Genomic DNA, 23,803 nt, shown 5'->3' on the forward strand with positions numbered 1-23,803 from the left:
AATTTTGCTGCACTGATCAACTCAGTAACGCCTTTAAAATCTATACAATATGTTCTAAATACAGGTAATTTCTTCAGTGTTTGTGAGTCTTTGGTAACACTTTGGCATATAGAATTGTAACTGCGGTGCCCAAAGAAATTAACCCAATTCTCAGATTAAAAAATTTACAGGGCAAATGACTTCCCGCCTTCACTGGTACGACAGGATCAACAAGCTTCATACAGTAGTTGCTGGCACTGTAATGGTTCAGCTTCCATAGAAATAATAGGTAGTTAGGGGATTTCACCATTGGCTTCACGAAAAACAGGCCATGTGGCTTCTTTATTAATTTGTTTTGTTTTCTTCATCTTTTTCGTTTTTATTTTTATTGCTATAGCAATTATATGGACCCTCCAGGTGCATTTCTGCTGTCGCCATCGCCGTGTACGTGCCCGCGCAAGCTTCATCTTAAAAGCGATCTGCGATGTTTGCAGTGTCCACGTAATGCCGATAGCTTCGTATGTGCTGTGCTTTCGACGTTTTGTTTGCATTGAAGCGAGAGATGCACGAAGTTCAATTCGCTAGCTGCCTCCGCGATTCCTCACTTTAGCATTTTGACAGCGAGTCTCTATGCTCATTGAGCGAGATGTGTTCATGCTTACCTGTGCGCGCTTGACACCGTGCTTGTTAATTTAGTTAGAGTACACTGGTAGCCTAGTTGGTTTGAATGCATGATAGAATGTGTAAACGGAACTGAATAAGGATGTAAAAACAAGCAGATACACAAAGACAGCTGTCTCTGTGTTTCTGTTTCTTTCTAGGTCCTTGTTCAGTCATGCTTACACATTCTGTCATTGTTAATTTAGTTAGTAAGTGAATGTTTACAAGTTTATACGGCTGATAAGACTACTAGCCTTACTACGTACAGCTATCTACTAATTTGATATTGCAATCGGTGCTTCGCTTTTTGGGCAGAACTGCAAATTTCTTGTTCTTTAAAAAGTGTCCTAGTTTCAGCAAATTTATTTACTTCTATATAGTGAGACCATACTCCGGCCCAAGTAGAAATGGATTCTATGAAAGGGCATGGTTAAGAATAACAACACTAGATACATGCGCTTTAACAAACAAGCAGAAAGAAAAAGCTTTTCTGGGAAAAGCAAGGCCTGCCAGATTGATTCCTGTATCCGCTTGAAGGTTGTTTGACTGGTGGCTTGTAGGCTAGTTATTTCTTGGTCATGTGTGCAAAGTTGCGCTGCATAGTTCTAAAAGGCACCCACAACGGAAGCACGTACACAAATCATCTTATGTTTGTGATCGTGTTTAAATTACTCACCTGTGTCTTAAATGTTAGAACTATGCGGTGCGACTGAACATTCATGAAGATTATTTGCACATTTTGTTGCGTGATGCATTACCACCAGACATTTCCTTTGTTTTTCCACAAAACAAGGATTAACAGAAGATACACCTCTGACTGTTTAAAAATGAGCAAAAGAATAACCAAGAAAGGAGAAGCAAAAGCTTAAAAGAAATTGAATTGTATTCAAGAGGTGTTGGCTTGTTAAAAATAAGAACAAATGGGAAATGAAAGCATTGAATAAAAATCCAGGTATTGTCAAAACACAAGAAAGATAAAATGCTCCAATAAATATAAGAAACAATCTACATTCGAATTCAGCTGAAGGATGATAATAATATCATTATAAATATAAATAAAATGCAGCTTGTTAAAAAAATAATAATTGGGATGATGGACAGCATTAGTTCTGTCATTTTTAATCAGGATTCTTCACAATGTTGTTTTCTATTCTTGAACACTCGAAAGCCTACCTCATGTTAATTCCTTAGTTTTGTCATTTTTAATCGGGATTCTTTATAACTTTGTTTTTTTATTTTTGAACAGTCGAAAACCTATCTCATCTTAGTTCATATTTTATGAGGAGACTAAGCGTTCACCAGATTGACAACACATGTGCCCATGCACAGGTTTCTCTCCCATTTTGTTTACCTATTCTTGGAAGAACTGGCAACACACATATCTTTGGTACTGAGGTGCCAAGCACTTCTGCCTGCAAAGTTCAATTCTAGTGCAGGGTCCAGCCGCTCATACCAACTGTCTTGCGTGATGGTCTATGTTTAAGTATGTCTGCATGCCGAATTAACAAAGCTCAGCCACTTATCGTCATCCAAACTGACAATATAAGTGCATGTATTTTGTAGTGACCGTCCAAAAGCACCGCAAGCCATTGCTTTCTGCCTAGTTCCAAGCTGCGCAGTGGAGTATGTGCCTTAGTGGCCAGTTCCATTGTGGCGGGAGAGGAAACTTCACCGACTATGCACTCTCTGTACGAGTGAAATGGCCTGGGAAAGACGGTGCACGGTGCCCGTTCTTAGAGGTCATGCACAAACGGTCAAGGTTTAAGATGAGCTCACAAGAGGTGCCCCACACATATAATAAACTGTGTGGTGGGCGGTCACCTTCAAGAAGCTTAATACACCCACCCCTCACTATTAGCGTGCGCTCGATCACGTTACCATGCCCTCGGCACTCACTTAATGCCTCCCTTCATAAAGTGCGCTCAGTCGGGTCATCTCCAACATTGGGCATGCGAATATGCAGAAAAGAGTGCCTCCTCCTCTCTACAATCTCTTTCTCTCTCTCATGCGGGAGGACGGCGTGCATCACGTCCCATCCTCCTTGGCTCATCCTTGCATGTTTTTTTTTTCTCTCACCCACAGCAAACAGTGCATGATGTGCGATATCGCACTTGGACTTTATGTAGGTAACCTAGGCTTGTTCCGGCACATGTCATCATGCGCTGATGTAGGAAGGATAAATACTCTCAATGCATGCTCAGTGATGGTTTTGGTTTTACGCACTGTGCTGCACAATTGATCGGGCACTATATTTTAAGGGGCTCTCCTTAGTTTGAACTCTGTTTTATTAGAATATATTTCCGGTGCCCTTGGAGTTCAAATTAACGCGATTCTACTGTATAAGAAGGGAATAAGAGGATTGAATCCAGCCCTCACAGCATGAACAACCAAACATTTGCATACTGCTGTGTTAGCCACTCTCGGGGGCTCCATATTCGCATTTTCTTCGAGTAATCTCTTCTGAAACTATTTTACTGAAACTGTATGGCACAGGCGGCCAGGTAGAGGAAGGTGTGGCCAGGTACAGTAGAGAGAAAGAATGCGGTGCAGGGAGCAGCAGTGTGGCTCCCCCTGGTGGCACAGAATTCAAGCTTTTGCCATCGCATTGTTGAGGTTGCATCACATCAGCACCATTGTGACCCATGTTTCTAGATTTGTTTTTTTTTTTTTTTTTCATTTTGGAGGCTCCACGTTGGAGTGCTGTTAAAACATGCCCTTTTCCTGATGCCTGGTGCAGATGCCCATAATGTTTGTTATGCACGGCACCTATCCCAAGACAATAGAGTGTAGCTGAAGCATAGTATGGCATCTGAGACTAGCACCTGCTGGCTTCATCCTCAACGCAGATGCAAATTTTAAATATTTTTTTTTTAAACCATGAAATATATGCACTATAGACTCTGAATTAAAATGAATCAGCACTCATGTGACCACGAAAGGAATCGATGAGCATGGTTAAATGCTGGTAAGTGAAAAAAAAGTATTGCTACCTTGAAAAACGCGACTCTTCATGTGCCATAGTGGCTGAGTTACTGTGGCATACTGCTTCCAAATGCAAGGTCACTGGTTTGATTCCCAGCTACGGTGGCCGCATTCTGATAAGGATAGGACTGAAAAATGTTTGAATGTCAATTAGGAGCTAGCTTTTTCATAGCACATTTAGAGGTTGTCGGTAGAGGCTTTCTTCTTTCTGTCAAGGCTTCAAAGTTACATAGACCAGTGAAATATGTACTGAGTACCGGGTTCACACTAAAGAACCGTAGTTGGTCAAAATTATTCTGAAGCCGTCCACTACAGCATCTCTCATAGCTCCTGTGTTGCACTGGCGCACTGAACTCAATCAATCAATCAATAAAGGAAGCGAGCAAACATGCAATGAATTGAACAATCAAAAATCAAGTGGATTTCTCCTTGGTGATATTGGAACAAACTTCAAAAATGAGAGTAGCACAGACATAAAAATTAAAGAGTTAAGGTAATATTGTAATTCATACCATGTTAGTTTCTGTGAGGTTGCCAGTCTTTGTCTTGTGTGCATCTACAAGTAGTCTCAAATCTTTGTCGTTTCATTCAGTGTGTAGTACCAAAACAGTCAGCATTCATCGGAAGCCCACAAATGCAAAGGAGAAGTTGTGTGTTTTAATTTTGGGATGATTCACGTGTCATCACATCCCACAAAGATTGTAGAGCGCACACATTAAAGCCCCCTAGAGCCATTGTGCTTGCGTGTGCTTGTTGACAGGTGACTCATTCTTGACAAAGCCATTTTTCATGTTCTACCTACCAAGGGCCACGTGACATCCTACTATACCTGGGAGCTGCAGAAGTACACGTCCTTTCAAGTGCATGCTACCAACGAGGTGCGGCAGTTGCTGACCATTGATGCAGGTGTCCTGTCTCTCACTTGCAACACTCTTCGTCTCAACAACCGCAGAGGACTGATTGCATTCCACCATAGGTGCGTATAGACTATTCTGTTCTCTGCATTGAAGGGACATTTGAGGCGAGCATTGAGTCAAGCTAAAGTAATAGTAGTAGTAATTGCTGCTGCACCAATTGCACCAAACTACATTGAGAGGTGAGCGCTGCTACATTCTGCTACATTTTAGCTAAATATGATAAAACTGCGGCCCCCTTGCACTGAAAGACTTACAGGGCTTTTGAAAACAGAAATAAGTCCTCAGGCACTGTTTCTTCGCACCACTGAGAGCAACATGGCATGGGCCAGCAGCTGCATTGGTTGCGTAGTGGACCAAGCCAAGCCTGGATCATGCTGCTGTTTCTTTTGTTTTCTAACGGGTATGGAGATAATCTTTATCTTTGTCATTATCCTTATCTTAGTGTCCTTATTCTATGCCTTCATCACCACCAGGCGTCAGCCAGGCCTCCGCATACAGGTTGCTTAGGCAACAGGATAACATCGCTACCAGGCACTTTTCAGGTGCAAGCAACTGATCATGCTGGCGCAGAGCCAGACCCCCACTTTCATGGGCGAGGGGATTTCATGGCTTTAAAAATGCCATACGGCCGCTACAATAAGATTTTCTGGTTCAAACCACAACTTTTGCCACTGCATACTGACAATGCAGCACTGGTTATGCCTTGCTGCATATCCTTTTTGTCTCATAGATTGCTCTGTCTTAATCAATATATAGCGATGAGGTCATGCTGAAAGCTCTCAAATGGCTCTGAAGTCTCCAGGTAGCCTTTCCAAATGTCTCTGTGTCTTTCTAAGCCATTTAAGTGCTTTATAAGCACATCTTCGAACACCACTGTTTCATCACAGTTCATAGTGAGGACTGTGATGAAGAGGTGGTTTCATTATTAATGCTTTGATTGAGGCTGTGGACAAGTGGCTATTTATTGCTTTCATATGGCTTGTGCACTGTAAAAGCTCCGCATGATATTTTGCAATTGCTTGCATAAATCTGCTCCGAAAGCCCATCTTACTATTCCAAAACACATTTTTGGCTGCTCCACATAGTACTCTTGAAGGGCAGGGGCCACTGCACTTTAAAAAATTCAGGATGTCGCACTTATTGACGACGAAACTTATGGAAGCAAAGAAAGGCAGTACTGAATCTGCGTCATCACTCTGACATTGCGAGACCAGCTCCTGGTGATGACATATGACTTGTTTATTCATCGACTGTGTGCCAACCTTAACTTCTGACTACCGACTCATAGTGAAACAGTGCTGAAGTCTATCAACCTAGTCAGCTGTAATGTAGGTGTGACGAAAATTTGCCACTTGCTGGTGTGGTAATAGGTGCTAAGCCCTCACAAAATGTTCGCACGAGTAGTCATCATCGGTGGTCTTGCCTGAGATTACGCACACAGAGCTAGACTCACGGGCATAAAAGCAACGTTTGGGCCCATGTGTGATAGGTGGACAACTACTACAAGTGCCTACAAGTTTGTCTTTAGACTTATTGGACGGAATGGTGAAAGCATACATTTATGCAGAAACCTCCAAACTGAAGTCACGTTGCATGGCCTTAACTGTCAGCACTGTGCAGTCATGGTTGCACATGGCATTCCAACACAACAGTCCACGATGCACATCAGGCAGTGTAAAGGGAAAATGTGAGACATTCCCATAACCTCGACTATCACGAAACTTCAAATAGATGTTCTTTCTCTCAAAACAACAACGTTAAGTAAAACAAAATAAAAGGGTATTCCCATTTTTTTTTCAGTTGAATGAAAATGAATACAGTCAACTTCTCTTAATTTGACCCTGACAGGGCCGACAAAACTGATCTAATTATCCGAAGGGTCGAATTGAGCAACATACAGAAGAAATGCCGAAATGCACTGCTGATTCATTTGGCAGTAGTTGCCAGATTCCGGTACACCCCCAAATCAAATGTGCACCCACTTTCTATGTGTCTAGAATAGAACACTAACGTAGCAATGATATTGAAGCCCCCCCAAAAAGTAGACATCTAACGCGCTCCATATTTTTTAGCAGGAAATATTGTTGCACAATGGCGGTCAGTTTCCTAAAGTCAGCTTCACCACACTCTTTCTTAATATTACCTTCACTGCAATAAACTTGTGTTATGCGGTTAAGAATACAAACATTACGAAGGCTGTTGTGGTTTCTTGCCCTATTTCACTGCACAGGTCATTTCCGGCCTAATTTGCTTTAAAAGAAAATGAAAGAAATGTGCTAAAATCGTGTAAATACCGTAATCCAACTGTCATGAATTTCGGCACACTAAAGACAGACAGGGACAAGTCGCACGTGTAAGGTGAACATTTATAATTAAAACCAAGCATCAAAGAAATCAACTCCACAAACAATGTACAGCATGAGTTAATTCCACACATTCTCTAAAGTAAGCACATAATATTTACATTGAGTCCATCGGCTTTGCCACATCGCATCGTCGTCGCTGTTTCCAACAAATAGTCGTTGGGCCTGCCGCTGCATCTTGGATTCAACGTTGCTGTCTCCGCCATCCAGTTTATGGTTCATCTGGCCAGAAGGTCAGGATAGGGGGGTGACTGAGGCGCCTGGGTCACCCAGCCAACTCTGCTAGCCTGCGGATCATAGGCGCAGAGACTATTGGAAACGGTGCCATCAGCCTGTAGATGAGATCTCCATTGAGGGCGCCAGCTCAGCTCAGGGGTCGCAGCTGCGGCAGCTGAAACACAGCCTCCACTCTATTGCCGCTGTCTCCAGCCTCCAGCCAACTCCTTTTCCTGCTCGTAGTCCCAGAGTGTAGCTGGGCTACACCATGGCACGACGCTACCCTTCTGCTACATGGCAGCATTTGCCATATAGGTCCACGTGCATTTTCAACTTCTTGTTCGTTCATATATTCAGTTATTTTTCTTTAGCCACTTCCTTATTTTCCCACTTCTTTCTCTTAATCTCTTCCTCTGCTGCCTCGGGATCTTTTGCTTTTTTTCCCAATTAATGTCTTTTTCTTCTCTGTTTCTTTACTGACTCATGACACAGATGTTCTTAGCTACGGTTATTGCTTGAAAATCTTTCTAGGGTGGAATGAAAATGGGCACTTTCGATGAGCAGTAACGTGTGTTCAATGCATGCACTGCCCCATAAGCTCTGCAGAGACAGAGACTGCCACTAAAGAAGTAGCTATCGGGTTACCATAGGGGTCAGGTGTATGTGTGCTGACCAGTCAAGTTCGAATTATCTGGCAAAGGTTAATTTTAGAATCAAAATAACGAAAGTTTGAGCTCATAGAAACGTTTGGGCGCCGTCCGGGACCTTCGGCCGGGATCGAATTGCTTGAGAAGTTGAATTAACTGGAGTGGAATTAATGGAAATCTACTGTACTAAGAAATAGTGCTGTCCACAACTTTTCTGAAGCACTGGTTGTAACATATATTAAATTAACTTTTTCTTTAGACTTGTTTTTTCAGACTGCCTGATTATTATTTTGATATTCTGATGGTCCCTTGTACGTACATAAATTTAATTGGCTGCTGTATAAGAATTGTGATGCCTACTGTGCCATTTCCCACAATGCCTGCCACTGTTTGCATGTGTATTTCCTTTATATTTTAATGCATGATCTGTTTTTGAAGGATATATTTTTTTAATTCTTTAGGCTACTCAGAATAAAGTCGGAAGACATACTGATCTCACTATGTTATGATTCATGCACTTAATGCAGCTCACATTGAGAGGCAAGCTTTTGTTAATGCTTTAGCATGACTTTGTATTTAAATGTCTTACTTGCTTGTGTGCCTGCTTTGAAAATGCTAAAATGAATTTATTTATGTTGCTTTTGGTGACTATTCTTATAGCCTATCAGTCTAATACGCAACAAGTGTGTATTTACTTTCTATGCTACACACGCACAACAGTTTGACGGCACACACGAGGTGATGGAAGGAATGAGGGCCTTGTGCAAAGCATGGAGGTGCAGCTGAATTTGTGGATTTCATGCCGCCAATGCACGCTTCTTGTAAGACAGCTGTCAGCACCGCGTGGTCCTTTGCAGTTCTGAAGAATTGGAGGACATGCACTGCATGACCTTGTCGCCATCTGGTTCATTACTGATGGGCGGTAATCAGACAAGCCTCATTGAACTGGATCTTGCAACGGGCGAGCAGACCACAGTTGCCGACGTGGGGGAGAATGGCTGTGCTGTCATACGGAGGCACCCACGCTTCATCTGCTGTGCCGACTTCACGGGCAAGGTATGTCTTGTCTCAGCCCTTCCCCTCCGTTTGCTTTTATACTTGCTGCTCGCAAAAGTTACCGCTGTTGCCACTGACAGAAAAAAAAAATGCTAGGATATTATGTGCTTGAGCGAGCTTTTCACGTGTGCTGTCGGTGTGACTCAACATGGCTGGAAACAAGCACTTCTGTGGTGAAAGTTTGCGCACCCACTTAATGTATTCTGATGCTTCCTGGCAATTTCTTTGAGAGGAGCATTTGGGGTGGCCACTGGACCCTGGTTATGCTGAAGGTGTTTGGAAGAAGAACAGTAGAAGTAAGAGTGTAGGAAAGAGAATATTTTAGGGAGCCAGAGGCAGGAAAGAAGCAGCATGTAGGTAGGATCATAGCGTTTCATACAATTACTAGAGGGAACTGGGGCACTAGTGTCTATGGGAGCTGCAAGCAGGGCAGGTCAGCCAGCATGGGAATGGCGGTTAGTACATGGAATTGTCTAAACTTTGTGCTCCTGACTTTAAATGGCTTCATGACTTTGCAAAGTGACCATCTTTAAGAAATCACTGCGTTATAAATAATTAAACAAATGTTATGAAAATTCTCCTGCGGCAGGTATTGAACGCGGGAGCTCCAGCACAGAAGCCCGATATTGAAACCACTATGCCACGAATGCATGGACAAGCAGAACCACTGCAGTTAGCAGTGATTATGCGTGTTTGCATTGTCTTATTATACCTTCTGCATAAAAAAAGAAGTATAAACTGCTTTGAAATTTAGGCCAGTTTAGGCCCATATAAAGTACAATAAATGAAGACACAAGAACGTTTGAAGCCCCAAGCACGAATATCAGACAATTCGATGTCCTACCCATCATTCCCACGGCGGCCGAATGATCGCAGCATTAGCGTTCCCTCTAGCAGTTTTGTAAGATATTCTATGGGTAGGATACGTGTGAATAAGAGTTCCAAAGGGTTAATAGTAGGTGCTAGCCATGTAATAGATGATGGGACAGTATCTGGAGCCAAAGCAGCGGCGCTTTCAACAAAAGGTGTCGTGGTTGACATAAAAAAAAAAAAGTGTGGGGGGGGGGAGGGGAGCAAGAAAGAGAGAATATTTGTTGAGCAGTAGAGACACTCAGCAAGAACTAAAGCGTATGTGTTTATGCACACTTTCCTGCCAATTTAAAAAGCTGGCTCCCTGTTTAGGGAGAAAAGCATGCTTGTTTCCATCATTGTTGGACACGATCCTTCAATTGTCACCGTACTCTCAGGATGTCCTCCAGACAGCAATTTGTCTCTTTAGTACTAAGTTCCTTCAGGAAGTCTTGATAGCACTTTTTTGCTTACAGTTTGCATGGCAAATAAGTTTTCTGAAGGGCAGGCTAGAAGCACTCAATTACATCAGCAAAAGTAGAATTTTAGATTAGATCATTTTCACGGTTAGGTATGTTTTATTGTGGGTGCATGTTGTAAATTTTATTTAGGCCTTTCTTGTGTGTTTATATAGCAAAATGTTTTATGCTTCAGGTCACACTGCGGGACTCGTCAACTTTTAAGGTGGAGTACACGTTAGAATCACTTTCAGAAACTGGTGTGCTGTCTGACTTTGATGTGCTCGGCAACATGGTTGTCACGTGTGGCTTTACCAACAGGCAAGTAATTCACCCCTGCTGTCCCAAATTGCCAAGAATTAAAAATATATAATAATAATGGAGGCACCTGCATGAATGAAATTTACTGTATGTCACTGCAAGCTGTCAATGCTGGTCACGAGTAATTTTTGTTCATTTTTCCCCCAAATTATTTTTGTTAAAGCTATTTAACCAAGTCCTCAATTAATCACTTAATTATCAATGTGTCAGTGAAATATTTGGTGGGCCACATTATGAAAGCGTTGTTCAAATGATTTACACAGTTCTTTCTTTAAAACATCAAGCGTCTGAAATGAAGGAAATATTACCACTCGACAATGTTACTGCACATGGAATCCAGCTTACTTTCGACCCATGTTAACTGTTGCTTTGACTCTTAAACCTTCTTGCTGCAAACTTGTTTTCATCTATGTTCCTGTAACTATCATTTAGTTATCATTTTTAATGCGACGCAGTATTTTTTTTTATGCATTGTAATTTAGCACAGTAGACTTCCATTAATTCTACTCCAGTTAATTAGATTTTTCGCTTAATTCAATCTCGACCGAAGGTCCCTGCCAGCGCTCGTGCTTTTGTATGGGCCCAAACGTTTCTTTCGATCCTAAAATTGACTTCGCCAGATAATTCGAACTTGACCAGCCAGCATTCACGCACCTTACCTCTATGATGACCCTAATAGTGACCCCGTTACTGGCAGCATTTGTCTTGGCTGAGCTTAAGGGACAGTGGATGCGTTGAACACACATAATGTAACGTCATCAAAAACGTCCATTTTTGGCCTGCCCTAGGGAGATTTTCAAGCCATAATGGTAGCTCACAATGTCTGATGGTGGTGTTTACCTGATTCTAATGCACGCCATTCCACCCCCCCCCCCCCCCCCCCCCCATAAATTTGAGCCAGAAACCGCCTTCACGGCATTCGCATGTTTTGACGCACAACACCGCTGTATTGTGGCGAAGCTGGCTTTAGGAAACCGGGCGCCACGGTGCAAAACACTTGCCGATTTGTCCTGCTAAAGAGAATCGGGAGCGCATTAGAGTTTTACATTGTTTAGGAGCTGTAATGTTATCTCTGTGTTAGTTTTCTGCTTTGGACACATAGACAGTGGGTGCACATTTGATTCAGGGGTGCTTTAGTATTGGGCAAACATTGCCAAATAAATCAGCAATGTGTTTTGACATTTTTTTGTGTCTTGTTTAAATTGACCCGCCAGATAAGTTGACCAATTTCGTCGGTGTTGTCAGGTTCGAATTAATGGAAGTCAACTGTATATACTGGTCTACACACTACATCACATAGGCTAGTAGTATACGTGCAGTGCACATATAATAGTCGCGAACTGGCTTTTATTTATTTGCAACAGACATGGTGCACTTACAGTGGATCCATTCATAAAAGTATATGACCTGCGCGTCATGCGAGCTGTGGCACCAATCCAGATGCTGTTCCCGCCATCCCTGCTACGTTTTGTTCCAGCCTTCACTTCTCGGCTTTTCGTTGTGTCTCAGGTGCGTGCACTCGCTTTGTATGGAGGGGGCTCTCATTTCGGAACTGGTACAGCATTTGGGAGAAGGCCCCCATACATTTGTGCAAAATGGAGTTATTGGGAGCAGGGAAGTGTGGAAGCGCAAATGACTTAAATTTTGCATGCATCACCCTGATGTCACATCAGAACGAAGCTTGCATGTTGTTTTCAAAACAGTGTGTGCCCTGTGAAATTGTTTAATACAGTACTTAACGTCATGATTGTGTGTATGATGCTATGTCTGGCTTGTGGTGCCTCCACAGTACACGCATTAGTCCTGACCCCTGCATGTTCAAGCTTAGCTAGCAACAGAGCTGCGACAGCTATTGCCATGTTTAAACTGGCACACCGCTGTAAGTGTGCACATGGCATCTGTAGAGAACTAAGCATCGCACTGCAAGATATGCTGCAGGGAATGAATCAACAAGGGGAGGATATTTATTACACTCAGCCTTTCACGACACTTGACGTGGCAAGCACATCCTGTTCCAAGTGGCATAAGAAGCTAAGGCCCCCACACCATAGGTCACTGCACAGTATGGGGTGCCACTAGCATGTTGCTGAGGGAGGAATGTTCCCCATGGCTATGTGTCATGGTGGCTGACGGGCTCAATCGGGAAAGAGTAGAGCAACCTCGATCCACATTCTCATCTGATAAATGTGACCCAGTTAATAGAACACTGCATGAGAACTAGTTACTGCTCTCCATCTTAACATTCACAAAGGAGCAAGGCAGGGTATGCGTTTACCATAGGCGGAGGACACTGCAGATGACCTCAAGTCAGGGCTGTTCCCAAAAGGTATTGTCACACTGTGTGACGGCGAAGAACACAGTAGCAAAACTGTGAATCACGAAACAACTTTTTATTGGTTGAACCTGCACCCACAAAAGCAAGTGCCATTCGGAGCACAATCATAGTGGCGAGCACGGTCGGCAGTCGTCAAAATCTGATCTGCAGGTCAAGTGCATCGGCTTTTATACATAATTTGTCAAAGGTTCCAGCATAATTGCTGGTGCTTGCATACCCTCAAGAAAATACAGCGCTATTCACATTGCCCTCAAAGCTTGGTGAGAACATGCGCAACAGATAGAAACAATGATAACATTCGAGCAGGTTCCAAATCATGCAGGGGCATCTTGTGGTGGCGATAACCTTAATTTGTTAGTAGATGAAATGCAGTCCCTGGAAGAGGCATAAATAAGAACATGTCTCAATATGATAGGAAAATCGTGTATGCATCTTTGACTGTCTTAGAGAGGTCAGCTCTGAGCCTGCTCTAATGGCCACACTGTATGCAACCAGAGGAACGAGGGCTTGATTCCTGCAACAGTTAGTCCCATGGAAGGAAATAATTCAACAGCACCAGTAGTAGCAGGCTAAGTCAGCAGCTGTCAAACTGCAGGCTACTGAGTCAAAATAACTCATTACAAAGGTTGGATTGTGCACTTAGCTATCTGAGTTGCAGCATTCCAAGGAATTGCCATTGGCAATTTGGCAAACAAGCAAGCCATCTTGTATTGTGTTTGGTATCAGATGCCAAAACGGAAACGCCATTAAACAATGCATTGTAATTCAAATGGCACCAGCGGGACGCTACCTAGTTCTTAATGACCATGAACGAAGCAACTTAGAGGCATGAAATCATCAGATTCTGTGGCGTATGTGCATATCACATTCTCTGAGGAATGCTTTTAGGCGACATGAAAAAGATTGCCAACACTTGTCAGAGAGATGACACTGTTTTAAAGCGAGGAAGATATTATCTTTATGTTTGTCACAAGTAAGAGAGGTAAAAGAAAATAGTTGGAGACAAATCAGCAAACTGCCTCCAGGAGAGGCACAATGCCATCTTGCCGTGCAGGAAAGTTGGTCATGAACGGCTCAAGATAGGAAGGCATATAAAAAAAGGATAAAAAAAACAGACAAACAAGAACACATGCCTAAAAGTCAACGAAGGGTAATAGGGAAGCACGACAGGGGCTACTGCAGTCTTGGCATATGTTAAAGGAAACATATGCATAGTGAACATGTACATGACAAAAAGTACTGCAAGATATAGTATCAAGGAAGCACGCAGCGCCAGTAAATTCTTGCTAGAGGATAGGCTTCATTTTAAGTTAGTTCACCACGGAAGTGATTTCACTTCATGTCACTGCAACAGCTTCAATAAATTTCACATCGCATTGCAGTTTACAAATATCTTTCTCAATTGCCCTAAGCCTGGCCACAATGATACAGCCTTTGTTAAAAGAAATGACGACACTATCTACATTACTCTGGTTGACTATTAGATGTCTAGTTGGCACGCTGTAGCTTATGTCCTGCCAAATATTTTGGCCATAACCATACTGAGAAAGAATTTGCAAAGCTTTTTCTGCTGTGGGAAGTTGCATTCATTTTTGGTGAAATTTGTAGCACACACACATAAACAAGGATGCAGAGGAGCTGGATACACGAGCGCTTGTCTATTGTGCGTCCTTGTCCATTGTGCGCGTTACCAATTTCGCCATGAACACTTACTAACTCGCCAAACTATCAGTTCTGTTGCATGCATTTTTGATGAGCTTGTAATGTCTGCTGTGGGCACATCTGCAACTTCACTGCTTCACTCTGTAGACAGGTCAGTTCCAGCTCGTGGACACCAGCACCTTGACCCAGCCCTCGTACATCTACCAGCTAGAAACTGGGGGCGCGGCTGTGCATACCTTTGACACTTCCTCATCCTGTCAGGCTTTGGCTTTTGGTGACGTGGCTGGTGAGCCCCTTGTTCTCATTGTGAAACAGTGCCACGCTTCTTCAGTTGTTGTTGTCTTCAACTGGCAGTAACAGCTTAGCTGCATTCAAGCGACACCTTGATCTGACATTTGAGCGAGTTTCTGATAATTTTATTGAGTTCTGAATTGTCACTGCATTGAGATGGTTCAGTGATAACGTTAAAGAACCTTAATTTGCAAGGTTGTGAAAAATAAAATTGGGTCATGTTAAACTACAGCTTGAATACAGTATATATTCTGCCATCTGTGGACTTGCACTATCTTGGACTTGCAGTAAAAAAGAAAAAAAAAGAGGAAAAGAAAAAGGCCTGGAGCTGCTAGGGAATTGACTGCTATTGTTGCTGGAAACGTGATATATTTTTTACATGCTAGAGCAGCTGAGTTTATTGATTACTTAGGTCACATGTTTTCTTGCAAGTCGCGCATCTGTTTTTCTTTTCATGTATTTTTTTTTTTTCATTTCATATTATATGATAGATCAAAGGAGAAGTTCGTTTTTTGCTTTTGTCAGAAAATGTCATCTTTTTTGCTTATTTCTTCCTTTGTGTTGTTTTCGTGTGTTGTAATGTTTCTTTATGCTTGATATATTTGCAGGCTACCTCCACCTTTATGGGGTCAGCACTCACGTCAACTTTAATAACTTCAGTCAGCCAACTGAATTTGCTGACCCGGTATGTATGGTACTAACTAAACCGGCTGTAATATGCATTCATTTTGAGGTAAACGGGGCAACACAGAGAACTTTTACTAGGTCTCGTTGGCCAAACTGCATTGTCTTCTCTCAAATCTAGTTCACATCTTTTTGTTTTTACATTGCCACACTTTTTCTCTGGTTATTTTGCTCTTTTGCTATATTTTTTTAGTAGGTTGCAGTGTGCAAAGTTGGTCAGATTTGTCTAGAATGCTTTGCATTTTAGTTCGCTATGCAGTGATGTTTTTGAAGGAGCAAGGCCCACAATGATGGAAATGTTTTCCCACTCAGTGTTGTTGCTTTTTCTCTATTGTGGGCCAATGGTCTGGGAAGAACACAGTTCAGTTGTGCAAATGAACATGCTCACAAAAGGCATAAACTTTATTACGAGGTCTTATATGAGATGTTTTAGTAAAGCTTTTAAGTAACTTTTTCAAAAATCTGTGCGGCAGGGATAAAGAGGTTGTAGGACACTTTTTCTTTGTGTTTTGCGTTGGCTTGCAGGGAACACTAGCAAGGCTGTTTGGGAAAGGCAGCATCTGGAGCTCACTTAGGTTTTCGGCACTTTTCGGTGGCATGTTGTTTCATGCGGGCAGACACCGGAAAGTGTAATTGCCATCAGTGAGCTCTTTAGTGAGCTGAAAGTTGCTGATTAACTTTGGATTATCGCAAGTCATAATCGTGCTGCGGAAGCTAGTCATTGTTCATGACAGTAAGGAACGTGCTGCGGCCTGTATACGATGTAAGCTTCCCAAACTTGGGCTTACCCGCAGGACACTGAGCACGGCTTCTGAGGAGGTCCTTCCCCACTGACCTGCAAGCATGTTAAACTACACAGCCTCTGTGCTGTGCTCTTTCACTTACTAGCTTTCCTCCTTCCATAGATGTGTCCAGACGAGTTTGGACACGTCTGGTCATGTCTGGATGCGCAGACTTTCCACCAGCTTCCCCCTAGCGTCCTGGCAGCTGCAAAAGCTACATTCATGCTTGCTATGTAATGCTTTCGCAGTGATGAGATATTAATCTAGCATCCAAATAAGAATGCATCGAAGCAGCAACATTTTGCTGTTTTAAACCAGATGGTCTTGCAGCTACATAAGAACAACTGAAACTCTTTCTGTCCTTGTTTTAAGTTTGATGATGCAAGCATTATTAGTAAAATAAGGATTCTCTGAGCTGTGTCTCTCTGTAAAGAGCTTCACAGGGATTATTTTAATTCGTAAGCATTCTTTGGCAAGCTTCCCATCCCTGTCATGCGAAAAGTGCAATGACTTGCATTTGCTCAAAAATGACTAAAATGTAGATTACTGGTAACTTTTAAGTGATAAGGAACAATTTAAAGCAATAAAAAAGGATACCTATAGAGATACATAGAGCTCCTGAGAAAATGCATGGGGATGCTTATAGCAGGGGTGGGCCGACCGAAATTTGGGGTGGGCCAACTTGAAATTTGGGGTTGGGTCAACTTCACATTTTGGGGTTGGCCAACTTGAAATTTGCAACTGGGCCAACTAGAAATGTGGGGCAGGCCAACTTAAGTAAGGGAATGGGCCAAATTAAAATTAAGGGGTGGGCAAACTTGAAATTTGGACAGGGGCCAAATTAAGTTTGAGGGTGGGCCAACTTGAAATTTGGGGGTGGGCCAACCTAAATTTCAGGGAGGGCCAACTTAAAATTTGGGGGTGGGCAAACTTCAATTTCAGGGTGGGCCAACTGAAATTTGGAGGTGGGCACACTTAAGAAGGGGGTGTAGGCCAACTTGAAACTAGGGCGTAAGCCAGCTAGAGATTTTGGGGTGGCCCAATGTCCAATGAACGCTGCTGAGCGTCCTTCGAGTTATGAACACCTTGTGGGCAAGTGAGCAGATTGAGACGTTCGGTGCAATTACGTTGGGCTTTACCAAGGTGCAGTCAGAATGCAGGTGAGAGCTTGTGTGGACAAGGAATGCATGCATAACACAGGCGTGCAAGAGTGACAGCAAGGGTGACATGGCTTCGCGCCGATGCACTCTACGCTCACGCGCTACTAAGGCAGCTGGTGCTCCCTTTCGACCGCTCTGCTCCATCGAGGCGCACTCGTGCCTGGCATTCCAGCTCAGTTGGCACGATTGCATTGAAAGGGCCGGATTCGGTGGTAAAACCTGACAATTATCTACTAAAGACTAAGCTTTCTTTGCCACTGGAAAGGCCATGGGTAGACGTTCATAAGCTAGGAAAGGCCAGTAAGCAAAAACGTCGCAGCCGAGCCAAACAACGCTTATGCTTTAGTAAACAATTCTCAGAATTTTTGTAGCTTTTTCTGGAAAGAGCAGTTGCGGAGATTCAATTTTCTTCTTAGGTTCACTTACTCCAGAGAAACTTCTTTTTATATATTGTGCCTTTTTCTCTTACTACAGAGCTTTGTAGCTCTTTGTTTCTCTTCTAATAAATTTTAAAGTTGATGTGTCATGCTCGCTCTACTGCAGTGGGAACATTTCCTGTTATTGTCTTTTACTCAGTCGAGACTGTCCCTCTCTGAAACTTTCAAAACTATACTTCTCTCATTATCATCCCTTTCAAATGTTGTGCGAGAAAGAAAACATTGCAAGAGTAAGAGCTGTGTCCATAATGTCCACAGTGTCATTGCTTCACTTAGAAAGGCGTCATGCAATACTTCGCTTTGCTTCTATTTCTTTAAGACCCCCGAGTGTAGGAGTATTACATAAGGGATGGGCTTTAGATACAGATATGTATAAAAAACACTATTCAGTTCCATTTTGCTTCATTTCTTTCTTGTTTTTCAAATTCTAACATTATTTTTTGCATACAAAACGGAGGGAGTTGTATGAAAACACTAACACAGCTGTTACTCTGGAAGACTGAAAATCACCAGAAAAAAGGGTGACACTGTGTTCTACATGATAAATTTCACGCTCATTTGCTTATTCAGCATTCCAGAGCTTTGAATGGTTGATTATGATTCTTTTTCCCCTACGATCTGCTAGGCTCCTGGTTTGTTTAGTTGGTAGGCGGTGCTGGGCTCGCAAGCTGGGCTGGGACATTTTCTTCTCATCTGGAAAGCTTTCTGAGGAACTTATACAGGTTTATTTTGAATAGAAATACTTAGACGAGGAGCTAGTTGGTATGTCATAACTGGGATGTTTGGCACTGCAAAGGTGGTACAAACAAAAATACTTAACACGAAAAGCAAGAGACGAATGCGGACCTTGCGCAAAGTCCATGTTCATCTCCTGTTTTTCGTGTTAGCGTTCCTCTGTGTACCACCTTTGCAGTGCCAAACACCAAACAGTCATGCTTTTTTTTTTATAGTTTCGTGATACTTTCTCACGTTGACAACTTTCCTTTCATTGGCAATTCTTATTACTAAGGAAACCCTCTGAGACAAGTGATTCTAATGAACATTTCGCTGCTCAGTTTCTCATTGAGAAAATTTAATTTTTTGTCTTGTTAATCCAGGAAGAGCCACTTCACCCTATTGATATCAATGACGAGATAGCTCCCCTGTCCACCATCCCCATGCCCTACTGCAGTGGCAAGCTGCTTTCTGACCTGCCCAAGGAGTTCATTAAGTATGTCTACAGGTGAGTCTCCTCTGTACTGCTGTGGACAAGTGAAATCTGGACAGGATAACGCAGCTGGGGAAACAAAAAAAAAATGGATAAACATAACAAAGCTGGAGTAGTGGAAAATAAGATGGAACAACTGGTGTTTCTCTTACATACTTGCCAGCTCTCCCAAATTTTCCATTAGGTTTACGAATTTGGGCTTGGTTTGAATTTTTACTAACGTTACGTTAACATTTACAAAAGATTAATTCTGTTCATGAAAAAGTTTCACTCGTCAGCTGCTGAACATTTGTTGGCAATCTTCTGATGGTGAAAGGATGCATGATAGCTGCTCCGAGCAAGTTTATATACAACAAGCTCATGCAAGCAGAATGCTCATGCAAGCAGAATGGGCAATGGAAAATCGCTGGAAAAGTCTGTAATCTAAGACAATTCTTTACTTGTCTCTGTTCTAAGTTTGCTACTTGTACACTGAGTCTAAAGGTAAATCACCATTAATAATGTGTGTATGCTTCCCCCAAAAGACATGTGCTCAGGGCAAGCTCTAACAAAATGCATGCTTTTTGCTTAGCAACAATAAAATCCATAACTAAGTTAGGGGGGGGGGGGGTGCTTTCAAAGATATAATAGTTGTTTAATATTGCGTATTTATCCTTAGTCATACCTTGACACTTACAAGCAACTCCTACTGAGTGATGTTGACAATGAGCATTACATTCAGCAATGACTTCATGCCTGTTCGTGCAGGAGGCCAGTTCCAATTGATCCTGTCATCTTGAACACCATGAAGATGGTAGGGTCCATTGGGTATGCTCCAAACCCAGGTCTCTGGAAACGCAATGAGGTGCGCTACCCACATGAAACACACCACCGCAGGACCAAGGACACCCGTATGTGCTTGCAGTTCTTTACTTCACTGTTGTCTAGTCAAATACCCATACTTTCCACTCAAAGCTGTAAATGGACTGGCTAGTTTGGCTTTTATGCCACAGTATTTTTAGAAGCTTGAGAAAATATAAAAACTCTGAAGGAATTTTTTTGTGGGCAGTCATCATAATACTTTTCTTTTAAACTGTCATTATAAACTGTGTCATTATAGTTTTTAAGTACACACTATAAGTGGTTGTGAATCTGTGCGCTTTTGCTTTAGTGTCACAATTCGGTGGAGAATTTCTTTAAGGTTGTTAATTTGATCTTCATTTATATTGATGTGTTAAGATGAGCTTGTGAAGCAAGAAATGTCGCTGCAAGTAATATTGGTGCTTCCTGCACTCCTTTTGCTTGCCAGTAAAGTGACCAGTATGGCTATTTAAGGGTATTGCATTTTTGATCTGTGCCACTAATGCATGCACAAACACAAATGGCACACAAACCACAGCACAAGTAGGGAAACTTTCATTCATAAAAGTAAAAACATTTGATAGTTGCATTTCTTGTGTTGTGGCTTATGTTCATCTTGGTGCTATTAGCAGTGCAAATGTAATGGAGGCTTCTGTCCGAGACTATGTGCAGCTAAATCCACATTTCTACCTTTATAAGAGGTTTTCTCTATGGGGAAGTTGGCATGTTGTGAAGTACTAGTGGCTATTTTACTTGTACTACATGTTTTCAATAAATGTCCTGCAGGCGAGGAGACTGACATGATTCCTCAGTGGTATAAGAAGATTGATGTGAAGTACTCCAAAATGGGCATTGAGGACTTCGACTTTAACCTCTACAACCGCACCTGCTTTGCAGGCCTTGAGACAAATCTGCCTAATGCATACTGCAATAACATGATCCAGGTGATGCCCTTTCTTGCACCCCTATAGTTATGTCTATTTCTCCAAAAAGAGCCTTTTACTGCAGTACCTGAACCAATGAGATGTGCACGACTTTCTTCAATGTTCTACCTGCGGTTTTGTTTTCTAAGGTGAACATTTGGGTCTTTATTGAAAGTGCACACCATATTGCTGAGCGTGTACCTCAGCAGCTCACTGTCCCCGGTGCTGAGCATGAGGTCATGGATTTTATTCCTGGCCACATTCCAATAGGGGTGTAATGCGAAAAGGGCCGAGTACTTAAATTTAAGTGCATTGTAAAGAACTCTGGTTGTCTAGAATTCTCTACTGTGGCATCTCTCATAGCCCAGGCATTGTATTGGGACGTTAGAATCAGCCAATCGATCAATCAGTCAGTCATTAACTCGACATCCTTTAAGACATACTTCTGCTGTAATGGGTCCTTCTCCTTGTGTTGCTCATGTTACCTAGCCTAAAGCATAGCGTAAGGTTTCAAAGTTCCTCACTCACCTTGTTTCTGCTTTCAAAATACTACAGTGAAATCCCGATATAATTAGAAATCTCTTAATTCAAACTGATGGACAACTTGAACTGCTCTGTTGGCCCCGGCAAAGTCGTGTATTTGAATATAGAAAGGCTTGTGAATTTGAGCTTCAAAAACCATGCGATGGTTATTTCGAACAAGATTTCTCACTCCCATGCATGGACTGCTTTTCAAACAAATCCAAGCCAAAGACAAAGATTCCATACATGCTAGCTACCGTAATGTCGCATGCCATAATTATGATGAGGGATGTCGAGTTCAAACATAAGCAAGCAAAGTGGCAAACGTGCCCTCCCTTCCGATCTGGTTTAGAAGGAGCAGGAAGGAGCCTCCAGTGCATGCTTGATCACGTTACGACATAGTCACCCGCAGAAAATAAAGTACGAGGCGCAATCTTATCACGCTTGTACTTTATGTGAAACCTAGGCTTCTTCCGGCACATGTCGCGTGCTGATGGAGGAAAAATAAACACTTATTCAATGCGAGCCCAGTGATGGTATTGCGTGTGGCACTTCACAATTGATTGGGCACTATGTTTAATTTGGGCTCTCCTTAGTTCGAACATTGTTTTTTTTTTTTTTCCAAGGAAATTTCAGCTCACCTTGTCGTTCAAATTAACAAGGTTCTACTGTATATCTATATATTTTTACAACTACAGTGCATATATTTCTGAGCAGCAGCTAGCCTGGTAAGAAGTTTCTTTAAAAAGGTGGGCCTATTCCTGTCTATGGTTTTTGTGAGGATGGTAATTGTGAGCAATTGTTTCCACTCCCATGTGGTTTCTCAAGTGTTGCAGGAGGAGTATAGATGGTTTTTTGGTGTGCTTGATGACAGGTTCTGTACTTTACGGAGCCCTTGCGTTGTGCCATCATGAACCACAGCTGCCAGCGAGAGTTCTGCCTCGCGTGTGAGCTGGGCTTCCTCTTCCACATGTTGGACACTGCCCAGGGCATACCATGCCAGGTCAGCCACATTTGATCATGTGATGTGCTTTGCGTTGTTACATTAAAAAAGATACTGACGACAGATATATTCGTTTAAGCTGAATTGGCTTGCCATGCTCCTGGAATTTAAAATTTATGTCTTTCCTACCATTCCTTCCATGTCGTGTTGATTAGGTCACTTTCAATCAGAACCAAGCAACATGATAGGTGAGCTTGCCTCTCTGCTAAAGAATTCCCACTCCCAAGATGGCACTGTGTGCTCAGATACAGAGACCACATTCTGAAACAGGTGATCTCAATCATGTCATTTCTCGGTTACACTGTTCGACTAAAGCGGAAAAAGCATATGTTATGAAAGACAGTCTTGCACACTTGCCATGCATGTTACTGTGTTTACTTGCATAATGATTGCACTCGCGTAATGATCGAACCCGTGAATTTGATCGTCAAAATTCGATTTTTTTTCTTTCCCATGTAATGATCTCACTCCGAACTTGCCGCAGCAATATGTCATGCGCTAAGTCTAGCTAATGATGATCACGCTTACCATCTGTCGAATGATGTCAAATGCTACGTGAACCACTCTTCAAAACGTACCAAGCAGTCTGCACGCACCAAGCATGCCCCATTCCATTCCTTTCATCACTTTCCACACTTCCATGAAAAAAAGCTACAAACAAACTTGCCTTGGCTTTATTATTCATAGGCTTTATAATGGTTGTGGCCAACAACAACAAAAGAGGCACTTTTCGATTCTTCTCGTTTGCACTCATGGGCCCGCAACAAATCGCGAGCGGCAACGACAGTAGCCACGTTTACACTGATACGTTATAAGTGTACCCTATTCATCCGTCGACACTTGTAACTCAGCTAAAATATTCGCGCACCCTTAGCGGAAATGTGCCGTATTAAAATAGTAGTGAAGACAAATGCGGCAGTTTCTGCAGCATACCCTCCATATGTTTCTATGTCACTGGCAGCTAAGCACGGCCATCTCTGTTTCTGTCCTCTCAAAGTGGACATGGCTTTGTTATTGCAGCAGACTTGCCTATATTAATGATATTCTTCATTACTGATACAAAAGAAACTGTTTCAATGTGCATAATGTACTCACAAAAAAAATATCATGTTCAGCGCGTTCGGCTTGCTCTGCCGGCTACCATTTTTCTTTTGGTGTCCTGCACTGTTACAGCAGCAGCCGCCTGTTTGTTGACCTGTTGTCATCCCGCAGCAAATGCGGGATGAAAAAAATCATTTTATTTCGCGGGAAATTTAACCCGCTTAATGATTGCAGCCATGAATTTGCGGCAATTTTTTTTACAGGGAAGTGTGATCATTATGCGAGTAGATACAGTACTTTCACTTCTCATCACTGTCGAGAGCATTGATATTAGCACGTGTCATTTTAATTCTTTCTGGTGTCTGTTTGTATCACATTATCACTGTTATCGCTCAGAGCAAGGTGCGCCTACTGTAGCAGTAATTTCTCGAATGCTGTGACCAACTATACAGCAAACGAGGCATGTCT

At 42.4% G+C, this 23,803-nt stretch overlaps 1 protein-coding gene across 3 annotated transcripts in view; it reads left to right on the forward strand.

Moving 5' to 3' along the window:
- The window catches only part of PAN2 (PAN2-PAN3 deadenylation complex catalytic subunit PAN2), a 92,171-nt gene that overhangs the window by 8,621 nt on the left and 59,747 nt on the right, over positions 1-23,803 (forward strand). For all 3 annotated transcript variants that reach the window (XM_050187359.2, XM_055076093.2, XM_055076092.1), the window contains exons 3-12: positions 4,428-4,597; positions 8,622-8,820; positions 10,324-10,448; positions 11,813-11,957; positions 14,593-14,731; positions 15,345-15,421; positions 18,897-19,021; positions 19,754-19,896; positions 20,633-20,790; positions 22,166-22,294. In XM_050187359.2, coding sequence (XP_050043316.2) covers positions 4,428-4,597; positions 8,622-8,820; positions 10,324-10,448; positions 11,813-11,957; positions 14,593-14,731; positions 15,345-15,421; positions 18,897-19,021; positions 19,754-19,896; positions 20,633-20,790; positions 22,166-22,294 — 1,410 coding nt within the window. The remainder of the gene's footprint in view (positions 1-4,427; positions 4,598-8,621; positions 8,821-10,323; positions 10,449-11,812; positions 11,958-14,592; positions 14,732-15,344; positions 15,422-18,896; positions 19,022-19,753; positions 19,897-20,632; positions 20,791-22,165; positions 22,295-23,803) is intronic.

The sequence above is a fragment of the Dermacentor andersoni genome, chromosome 2 (genome assembly GCF_023375885.2).
Source record: "Dermacentor andersoni chromosome 2, qqDerAnde1_hic_scaffold, whole genome shotgun sequence".
In the NCBI taxonomy this organism is placed as follows: Eukaryota; Metazoa; Arthropoda; class Arachnida; order Ixodida; family Ixodidae; genus Dermacentor; species Dermacentor andersoni.